The sequence below is a fragment of the Platichthys flesus genome, unplaced genomic scaffold (genome assembly GCF_949316205.1).
Source record: "Platichthys flesus unplaced genomic scaffold, fPlaFle2.1 scaffold_85, whole genome shotgun sequence".
Taxonomy (NCBI): Eukaryota; Metazoa; Chordata; class Actinopteri; order Pleuronectiformes; family Pleuronectidae; genus Platichthys; species Platichthys flesus.
In genome coordinates, this window is record NW_026910022.1 from 21,420 (window position 1) to 32,887 (window position 11,468).

General features: G+C 40.8%; 1 protein-coding gene across 1 annotated transcript; it reads right to left on the bottom strand.

Annotated features, from left to right (window-relative positions):
* Nucleotides 1-7,618: 7,618 nt before the first annotated feature.
* On the bottom strand, nt 7,619-9,653 carry LOC133950582 (uncharacterized). The gene is made up of 4 exons (XM_062384642.1): nt 9,022-9,653; nt 8,641-8,796; nt 8,344-8,436; nt 7,619-8,086 (listed from the first exon to the last, which is right to left on the bottom strand). Exons 1-4 carry the CDS (start codon nt 9,124-9,126, stop codon nt 7,772-7,774), a joined length of 669 nt encoding a protein of 222 aa, XP_062240626.1. The 5' UTR covers nt 9,127-9,653; the 3' UTR covers nt 7,619-7,771.
* Nucleotides 9,654-11,468: the final 1,815 nt, after the last annotated feature.

The window sequence follows — 11,468 nt, forward strand, 5'->3', positions numbered from 1 at the left end:
AAATAAGTCTCTGCAAAATAATACACTAAGAAGAACCTCGATATACTCAAATATTTGAAAGCAAATTTTAATCCCTCTTCTCCCCTCTTTCTCTCACTTCAGTAAGTGAGAGAGTAAAGGGGGAGACAGAGTGTCAGCCCGAACAGGCGGGAGGGAGCTCTTGCCCGAACAGGCTTCTCCCTCTAGCTCTGTCTCCCTCACTTGTTAAATCACAGAAAAGAGAGATTAAAAATGGATTAGATTCAAGATTTTACAATTTTATTATTATTAAATCAATTAGTTATATATAAATCGTTTTAAATTAATGAATCATAGATCTATATATTAGTTGAATGATTAATTAAGAATTATATTACTTTTTCAGACAAGTAAAACCGATAATTACTGAATTTTAAACAGATTACATGGAAATCTCAGACACCATTTTAGAAAATGGCCACGCCCCTTCTGCAATGCATGATGGGAGCACTTCCTGAAACTGTCCGTTTTTTTGTAAATATCTCTTGATATAAGCCACCAAAAATTAAGATGAGAGGATATTTACCATCCCAAGAGGGAGTTCTCTTAAGCAAGAGCGTGTTAGAGTACACAATTTAAAACTCAGAAAAAACCGTGACAAGAGTGGGACACACACAGACTACACCTGACCCACATGCACACAGCACTCTAGGACTATCATGGAGGAAATCCGAGATCAGTCTGCTGTTTTAATAAGAGAAAAGCATGTTCTGGGGTCTTGCGGTGTATTGTGACACAGAGCAGTGATTATAGTTTAAAAACTTTATTGGCGTTTAGCGCTTAGCTACCTAGCGCTTAGCAAGCTAGCGCTTAGCTACTTAGCACTTAGCTTCATAGCATTTAGCTCTTTTTCCAAAACCGACAGAAGGATGACCCCAGCTGACCCCAGAGCGGTGCGTGAGTATTACCCAGCTGTCCTATTAAAGTTGAACAACTGAAGAGACTTTAACCTTAAAGGATGTTAACTCCTGAGTCTCCAATAGGACTGAAACTCAATGCCAGAGCCCTTTGAGTTTAACCAAGCTGTCCTATCAAAGTCGAACTACTGTAGAGGCTTAAACCTTAAAGGATGTTAACTCCTGAGTCTCTACCAGGACTGGAACTCAAGGCCAGAGCACGGTGAGTTTCACCAAGCTGAGTTTTACCAAACTGTCCTTTCAAAGTCGTGACACTGAAGAGGCTTAAACCTTAAAGGATGTTTACTCCTGAGTCTCCACTAGGACTGAAACGCAGAGCCAGAGACCTAAACCTTAATCCAAATTCTAACCCTAACCATTAAACCCGATGCCTAAACCTAAGGCTTTAAGCCCGAGGCCTAAACCTAACCCTAACCTTAACCTTAGCCTTAACCTTAACCCTAAACCTAACCATTTAAATCTATTGCCTAAACTTAACCAGTTGATCCTAAATAAAACCGTGAATCCTTTTTAAAATTACCTTACAATTAGATTACTATAAACTTAGTTGGACACACCCTGGGGTCTGATCAACCCTGGCGGGGCCTTCCTTGGGAGAGGGTGTCTGGTGGTAATGGCCGAAACATCCAATGACCCTGAGGTCCACTACTGATGATGTGTTCCATAAAACTAGGAAATCAAAATAGGGCCTATAGATAAAAATAGCCCAACCAACTCCGTTAAAATTAAACAAACCGACTCAATTTTAAAAAAAACAATTCGGCAAAAGGGGATATGTGAGACTGGAGAGTATTGATGACGTGCGTCGGCCAGTGCATTGCCTTTGGCTCCCTAAACCAAACTGCCCAGTCGACGGACGAAGCAGGGGGAGTCATCGAGATAGATCTTCTAAACCTAACCCTGCCAGTGCCATCGGATGAGCTAGCTCTCTTTGAAAACCGATTCCCATATCCCTACCAAATTTATTCAGATCGGTGCTCTGCCTGAAGAAAAGAACAAACCTGAAAAAGGATGAGAAATAAGTCTCTGGAAAATAATACACTAAAAATAACTTGATATACTCAAGTATTTGAAAGCAAATTTTAATCCCTCTTCTCCCCTCTTTCTCTCACTTCAGTAAGTGAGAGAGTAAAGGGGGAGACAGAGTGTCAGCCCGAACAGGCGGGAGGGAGCTCTTGCCCGAACAGGCTTCTCCCTCTAGCTCTGTCTCCCTCACTTGTTAAATCACAGAAAAGAGAGATTAAAAATAGATTAGAGAGAAATAAGTCTCTGCAAAATAATACACTAAGAAGAACCTCGATATACTCAAATATTTGAAAGCAAATTTTAATCCCTCTTCTCCCCTCTTTCTCTCACTTCAGTAAGTGAGAGAGTAAAGGGGGAGACAGAGTGTCAGCCCGAACAGGCGGGAGGGAGCTCTTGCCCGAACAGGCTTCTCCCTCTAGCTCTGTCTCCCTCACTTGTTAAATCACAGAAAAGAGAGATTAAAAATGGATTAGATTCAAGATTTTACAATTTTATTATTATTAAATCAATTAGTTATATATAAATCGTTTTAAATTAATGAATCATAGATCTATATATTAGTTGAATGATTAATTAAGAATTATATTACTTTTTCAGACAAGTAAAACCGATAATTACTGAATTTTAAACAGATTACATGGAAATCTCAGACACCATTTTAGAAAATGGCCACGCCCCTTCTGCAATGCATGATGGGAGCACTTCCTGAAACTGTCCGTTTTTTTGTAAATATCTCTTGATATAAGCCACCAAAAATTAAGATGAGAGGATATTTACCATCCCAAGAGGGAGTTCTCTTAAGCAAGAGCGTGTTAGAGTACACAATTTAAAACTCAGAAAAAACCGTGACAAGAGTGGGACACACACAGACTACACCTGACCCACATGCACACAGCACTCTAGGACTATCATGGAGGAAATCCGAGATCAGTCTGCTGTTTTAATAAGAGAAAAGCATGTTCTGGGGTCTTGCGGTGTATTGTGACACAGAGCAGTGATTATAGTTTAAAAACTTTATTGGCGTTTAGCGCTTAGCTACCTAGCGCTTAGCAAGCTAGCGCTTAGCTACTTAGCACTTAGCTTCATAGCATTTAGCTCTTTTTCCAAAACCGACAGAAGGATGACCCCAGCTGACCCCAGAGCGGTGCGTGAGTATTACCCAGCTGTCCTATTAAAGTTGAACAACTGAAGAGACTTTAACCTTAAAGGATGTTAACTCCTGAGTCTCCAATAGGACTGAAACTCAATGCCAGAGCCCTTTGAGTTTAACCAAGCTGTCCTATCAAAGTCGAACTACTGTAGAGGCTTAAACCTTAAAGGATGTTAACTCCTGAGTCTCTACCAGGACTGGAACTCAAGGCCAGAGCACGGTGAGTTTCACCAAGCTGAGTTTTACCAAACTGTCCTTTCAAAGTCGTGACACTGAAGAGGCTTAAACCTTAAAGGATGTTTACTCCTGAGTCTCCACTAGGACTGAAACGCAGAGCCAGAGACCTAAACCTTAATCCAAATTCTAACCCTAACCATTAAACCCGATGCCTAAACCTAAGGCTTTAAGCCCGAGGCCTAAACCTAACCCTAACCTTAACCTTAGCCTTAACCTTAACCCTAAACCTAACCATTTAAATCTATTGCCTAAACTTAACCAGTTGATCCTAAATAAAACCGTGAATCCTTTTTAAAATTACCTTACAATTAGATTACTATAAACTTAGTTGGACACACCCTGGGGTCTGATCAACCCTGGCGGGGCCTTCCTTGGGAGAGGGTGTCTGGTGGTAATGGCCGAAACATCCAATGACCCTGAGGTCCACTACTGATGATGTGTTCCATAAAACTAGGAAATCAAAATAGGGCCTATAGATAAAAATAGCCCAACCAACTCCGTTAAAATTAAACAAACCGACTCAATTTTAAAAAAAACAATTCGGCAAAAGGGGATATGTGAGACTGGAGAGTATTGATGACGTGCGTCGGCCAGTGCATTGCCTTTGGCTCCCTAAACCAAACTGCCCAGTCGACGGACGAAGCAGGGGGAGTCATCAAGATAGATCTTCTAAACCTAACCCTAACCCTAACCCTAACCCTAACCCTAACCCTAAATCTTCTAAACCTAACCCTAACCCTAACCCAAACCTAACCCTAACCGTAACCCTAACCCTTCCGCCACCTTTAAAAGGAGGCGGATCAATTTCCCCTACCCTAACCCTAACCCTAACCCTAACCCTAACCCTCCATACTGGACGATTATGTCCAATTCTTAAGAATCGACTCCCATACAGGAACCAACCAGAAAGAGACCGGGAACTTACGGCCCCCAGGACCCTGCTTTCTTACCCTAACCCCAAGACCTTTTACCCTAACCCTAACCCTAACCCAGGATCCCTTACCCTAACCCTAACCCCAGGACCCCTTACCCTAACCCTAACCCAGGACCCCCCACCCCTAACCCTAACCACAGGACCCCTTGCCCTCATCCTAACCCCCATCCCTTATTTGTTCAGGGAACGATACAATTGGAAAATTAGAATTCAATCCAGGACATGGTTATAGCTGAAAGTGAAGAAAGAGTAAAACGACTCAGGATTGCATCAAACTTTTTTTATAAAATAAGACAAACAACATTAGTTGACAAAAAATGTTTATTTCAACAGGAAATGTTAAAACAACAAACATTACAAAAATACTTTACACCATACAGGTCTATTCCTACCTTATTACACTTACCTTTATACTTACCTTACTGTAAACCTAAAAAAACAAATAAAAAATACTTACCTCATACCTACTTACCCATAATCAATTTTACCCTACCTTCGGACCACCTCTAAAATCATTCAAGGCATCCCAGCACTGAAAGAAATATGAGAGAGAGTCAAGAGAGAAGGGGGAGGAGCCAAACCAAGACAGAGTCTATTTAAGCTGAGCCACAGAAAGCTCACTGCTCACTCTGACTCAACAAGCACAGGACTCAGAGCTCCTTGCCTCATGTGATCTGCAAATCAAACAGTTTAATACCAATACAAAGGGACTTCTGTTTGTAAATGTATGTTTCACCTGTCACAAAAGAATAACTTTGTGGCTATTACCAATTTTACCTATTTTACAAGCCCACAGCCTGAAGAAGATATAGATTATATCGAAACGTCGCGGCGGGCTTTAAAATAAATTCACACTATGTATGACTGGAAATTAGTGCGTTATGGCAAGGCCAGAAACGGACCACGCCAACGCATTGATTACCCCACTTACCATTCACCTGAGAGAGGGCGGTCCCGTACCTACGCGGACGCTGTCAAATCTTCCTCCGGGACAGGAGTGAGACACAGATTAGAGCAAGACAAACCGAGACGTCGTGATGTTTCCTATTCTGGCCCCTCTCACCATTATTATTATAATGATAATAACCAAGAACAGCAACCCTACGTACAAAGGGGACGTGGATTCAATGAAGACCCACCCACACGTACACATGACACCTACTATTACAACAGAGAACACCGACCACACATGCAAAGGGAACAGGATTTCCGTAGAAACCGACCTACGCATGCAGACAACACTCGCCATTACGGCCGTAATGACCGAGAACCACAACCAAACGCACAAAAGGGACGTGGTTTCCATGGAAACCTGCCCGCGTATTCAGAGAACACTCGTTATTACCATAGTAATAACAAAACAATGCAACCATATGTACCGGCGAATCGGGATTTCAACAGAAATCAACCCACCAGGACAAACAATGCTCCCAAACCGGATTACATGTCACAAAAAAACACCACACTGGGCCAACAAACCCGTAAAATGTACAACTTGATCAGACAAGTACATCACCTCAACAATATAAAAATCAGTGAGGAAGCTGAAGACAAAAGAACACCTGTTACCTTCCAGAGACTGTCAGATTATTTGATAAATGTCATAAAACCAGTCTCCATCACTGACAAAACCAAGCAGTCTCTGGAGGGTAATGCCCGCAATTGGGCATATACCACTCAATTAATCCTCATTGATCACTACGTAGAGGGCATCCAAACGACGCTGTCCGAACTAGAGACCATACTCACCACAGACTGGCCCCTGGCTTTCGAGATAGCCTCAAAATGGGCAACTAGGAAATTTCAAACCAGACTGAAACCTGATACCATCGACCAGACAGAAGCACACATTATTGCTCTCACCCAACCGGAGGATCCGACGCCTCAACCAGAAATCACAAGGAAAACCGACCCAACTCAGGGAAGGGTCCTAGACAAACGAATCAAAACCTACTCCAAACGAGTCAGAAGAGAATCACAGGAAACAGACACCATTCACTCAAAAAAATAATTCCTTGAATTTACTTAAAAAAATCATGGAAAGAATTTCCACATGATTAAATGGGTTTCTTTCAGCATAAAGCAATTATGTTGGTCTAACGTAATTTTCTTAGGTTGGGTTAGTGTTATATCTTACAGTTGATTCAACTTAGTTTGTTGAATTAGATCCAACTTGATTTAATAGTTAGTCTAATTAAGACTAACTTAATTCAATAGAGTTTATCCAACTGATTTCAAATTAATACAATTTAAACTATTAAATTGAGTTAATCTATCCCAAAAAAATTAAGTTGGCCCAACATAATTGCTTAGTGCTAAAACAAAGCCTTTTAATCACGTGGAAATTCTTTCCATGATTTAATTAAGTAAATTCAAACCATAGCTTTCAAGTCCAAACAATGTGACTAGTAACAAAACCAAATTAAATGTTTAAAAGGCTGGAAACAAGACAAGACAAACTGTGTATGAGGCAATCAAATTGTATTTCTTCAAAAGAACAAAGTTCAACACTTTCAGGTGTACTTGTAAACAACATAAAAAAATACTTTCTCTTAACATCAACACATTGCTTCCCTTATTTGTCAAAGTGCAAGAAAAGTTAACACTTTCAGGTGCTTGTAAATATAAAAAAATATACTTTCCCATTTTTGAGAACACGCACACACATATATATATATATATATATATAAATAAAGAAGCAAATTCACAAAAGTAGAGTGATTTAGTGAACAGTAGAGTGCTTTTAAGAAATGGGGGACTGTCTAGTAGCCATCACATATTACAGGACTCCATTAGAATATCGTGGCCGAGGGAATGGTCACAGATAGAAAGTTTTGGAAAGATCTAATTCAACAAATTTCTAAAATGTTTTAAAGCGATCGGGTAACCCCCGACGCTATATTAGCCGATCAAGGCTTACGATTGATCAGTACCCCCCTCAATCAGGACTGACAATGTCGCAGACCCGATTTTTCTGTCGATTGTTGGGCGGGGCCAGGGCATAAATTTGACGAGAACCTTGCAGTGTGAGGCCAGCATTAGACTCACATTTCCCTTGAAACATTTCACATTCCACTTCAACATCAGACCAACATATTTAGAATGTAACAGTGAACATTAACATCAGAAACAGAGGTTCAATGAATTGAAGCCGGCTCAGTGTCATAACTTGAACATTATAAACAAAACACTGCTTCACTTATTTTTAAAGTGCCAAAAAAATGTTACTTAACCTTAGTAACAAAAAAAAAACATTTCACAGTTAGGGATATTATTACATAAAAACCAACAGTGGGCAATCTAAAACATTGTCAAGGAAAAACATTTTTACTTTAGAGAATCATTGAAAACCTTCTTACAGTCGGAGTATTTTAACTTCAATTATGTTTTGATTGAACGAGATTTTTTACTGATTTAAAGCAATCTAAAGCAATCACAAGGTGATTTCCTAAGGTGAGGATGAGCTCAGTCATGTACCTTGTGTGGTTATTAACGGGAAAGCAATGTTTTGAGAGCTTGCACTTTTGCGGAAAGTTTATTTCCATCTAGTTTCATAATGATCTTCTGCAGAGCTTCAAAGGTGTATCTTAGTTCTCTGGGGTAGCTCAGGTTTAGAGCATAGACGAGCGCAAGCAACATTGCCACTGCAAAAGGCACATACCTCAACTCATGCAACACCATTACACCCTCCAGAATAATTCCGACATCCTCTGGGTTCTCACTGGGCCCTGCACCGTGGTGTCGAATGACAAAAACTCCAAAGACCGTCTCTGCCATAGCCGCCAGACTGCTTTCATCATCGCTCTGTAATTAAGAAAAAAATTAAATTTAATAAGAGAAATAATGTTTCATTTATGTGCATTATATTCCATATCTTACAGCACGTGGCATTTTTACACTATTAATGTAAAACAGCTATCCCCAACCATCTTCAAATAATCAAAGTAAATGCATTCCAAATGTTTTTGGAGCTGATATTTTGAAAGTTTTAAGGGCTATATGAATTAAGGGGAAAATTAACCATGATCATCCCCAGTGAAGATTAAGTTAAATCAACATACCAGGTATTCTTTCACCAGCTTCTCTGGATCTTCATTCAAGTAGACGCAAAGACTTTTCAGTATGCATTCTCTTCTGACATCAATGCTGTCAGTCTAAGGTTGCAGATTAGAGAGAATATGGGAAAAAAGAAAAAACACAATAGGAAAAACATCAACACCAGCCAGCAGAGTTGTTTTCACACACCGGATGCAAGATTCACAGGTCATCACAACATGATAAGCATTAAGAAGCTAGAATAGATGTGTAATTATTATAAATATGAGTACATAACATTAGTCACTTCTCCATTATCATACCTCAGTCATGGGTACCATGATGCTTCTGATCTGTTTCCCTTGAACTCCGCCTTTCTTGGCAAACAACTTGATTAGGTCTGCAGAGTAAGCATCCAGCTCAGAGAAGAACTTTGACTCTAAATGGATTGTTGTGATTCTCTTGAATTCCAAACACACCTACAAATTGGGAAAGATAAAAAAATAAAAATTAGTTTGGCTTTTTTGATTTCAGTGGTACATGTTTGGTTTATCAATATTAGTTTTCTCCATTCAAATTCCACGGTCAGAGCCAGTGAACCTTTACCAGTTTATGAAATACATCAGTCTGCAAATAGGTGTCTCTATATAGCTCACACTGTAAAAAGTGAAAGAGGATGTTCCTTCACACAGTCATTTACTTACCTCATGCACATTGAAGAGAGCCGGCCACCTCGTTTTGAAGTCAGCTATCATTGGTGACTCCCGAACTACTTCTTGCCTCCTGTAAGCAAAGGTCTTGTCCATCATTTTCGCCACATTCTCCTCATTGTTTCTTTTCTTCACTTCTGAGAGGAGGGCCACTCTTAGTCCTTCTTGTGTCTCGGCAGTTTCACCAGACGGGTAGGCAGGGCAGTAATTCACTTCTGCTTTTTTTGGTCTCTTTACACCATAAGCAGGACTGCATTTGCCACCAGGTTTGTGTGTTAGGGCATTTACTGTGACTTCTGGGCAGCCAAGCCGCCTGAGCTTTGTTCGGTAGTTACCAAGTTTATATTTCAAGCTCGTCTTCCAGCCGCCAAATCCAGTGACTGAGCCTGGTTCTTTCAAACATGGATGTGCTGATACAAGAGCTTCAGCTACCTCCTCAAACTCACGGTCGGAGAGGTACACTTTGTACTTCACAATAGTTTCAGTCAAGCCATCAAGAATGGCTGACTTAAGTTGGGTATCAGGACTTAACAAAGTTCCAGTTTCTTTAAAAGCAGTGTTGGCCCTGTCCAGCTGCAGCTCAGCATCATAGGAGAACCGGGGAACAGTGAAGATAATGGGCCATCCAGAGGATCTTGAGGAAGTGGACTCCGGTGAAGACAGTATTTCTGTATCCTGTGAGCTACCCGAAGAAAGGGAAGAGGAGTCATCTGGAGATCGAATGGTGGCAGCAGCAGCTGGGTAGGGAGGGGGCCGAGAGCCATCATGCTGGACAGTAGTAATGGAATTAAATATGACCTTGATGGTACTTTTGTCCTGGACATCTGACATTGACAGCAAGTTGGTGAATTCATTCCCAAACTCGTAATCCATGTATTGAAGTCTGAAGTCCCCTTCTACTCCACACTGCTGCTTTATTTGGTCCGCAAGGTCACTGATAGAGTCTGGTATCCCGCCAGGAAGGATCAATCTCTGGGAATTATTCTCTCCCAGAATGATTCGGAACTTAACTGGATCAGTCATTTCACCGCAGTCTGCAAATGAGGAAAGAGAAGATTAGGCTCAAATGTTTCAACAAAAATTGGTCAGAAATTCAAAAAACAATGCTAGAGCAAAGCCATTTGACATTCATTATATAAACATTAACATACCTTATGTGATAATATGTCTTTTTAATGTCACCATTCTGAGAGGTCCAACAAAGTAGTCGGACAAAGGGTAGTCATCAGCCAGTTCATCAAGCTCAATCAAAACCGTTTCTCTGGCTGGACATGCACTCAGCTCAAAGGCTCTGAAATGTTCCCTGTACCATCCAAAAAGCCTTCTTGCGATGAAACACAGTTTCTCCTGCAAAACACAAATCTGAACTATCTCTGCGAAATCAGGCAGGCCACTTGAAGATCCATGAGCGACTATCATTCCATTTCTGAAATTTACACCTTTGCTTGACACACACTTAGTAAGGTGGACTTCAGTCGTACCGGGGAATTTCTGCTCAATAGTATGAACTACTTCATGTTTCAAAACATCGACAGAAACGGTTGAGACATTTGCTACCTCTAGGGCAGTTTTTTCAAAACTACACAATCTCAAATGATGTGAAATCATGAGCTGATGCTTAACAGCTAGCGAGAGGGGCACATTTTTAAAGCAATTGGTATGTCGTGCAACCTGCTTAAAAAAACTGTGCTTAGCCTCAAATCGCATGGTCCAGTGCCCCACAAGAGGACCAAACATCCTGATCAGCTGGGGATAGTGCTCCAAATAATGATGTTTTGGAAGGAGCTGCATTTCAGGGAACAGTTCTTGGTATTTTTGTCTGTGCTCTGAAATTTTGCCCTCAAGATAGGCAATGGACTCATCTGTGTGTGTTGGAACAACGACAAGCTCTACAATGTCTTTCAAGTCCATAAGTATTTGCCACGCCATTTCACCCTCAGGCACCAGATGACCAACTATGAATGGTAATAGTCGCAACAGAGCCCAGTTTTCATGAGCATTCCCACCAATTGTTTTCCTTGTTGAAAACATATGTGGGATCACATGTGGCTTGTTGGTCTTGTCTCCCCACTTGTAAGGGAAATGCAATATGGACTGGTTGAGGGTTTGTAGACTGAAATATTTTTTGGATATCAGCAATGCCAAGCACCGTGCAAGCTCTACCGGCACTATGCCCTCGAAAACATCATGCATAAGATCTGGGGGATAACCTGTGAGAACACTGAAGTGGGAAAGAGTTTTGGTGATAACACAATGGCCTTTCACTCCGTAACAACTTGCACCGTTCTCCTTAGCTGATTTCACATGAGAGTCATGGAGTTCCTTTGTTCGGAGAATAAATGCACCGGACTTTACATCTTTTGTTTGGATGTCTTTTCTTGTTCCTGTGCAAAATCGACAGATATACCCACCAGAAAAGCTCTCGTTGAAACCAGCTAAAC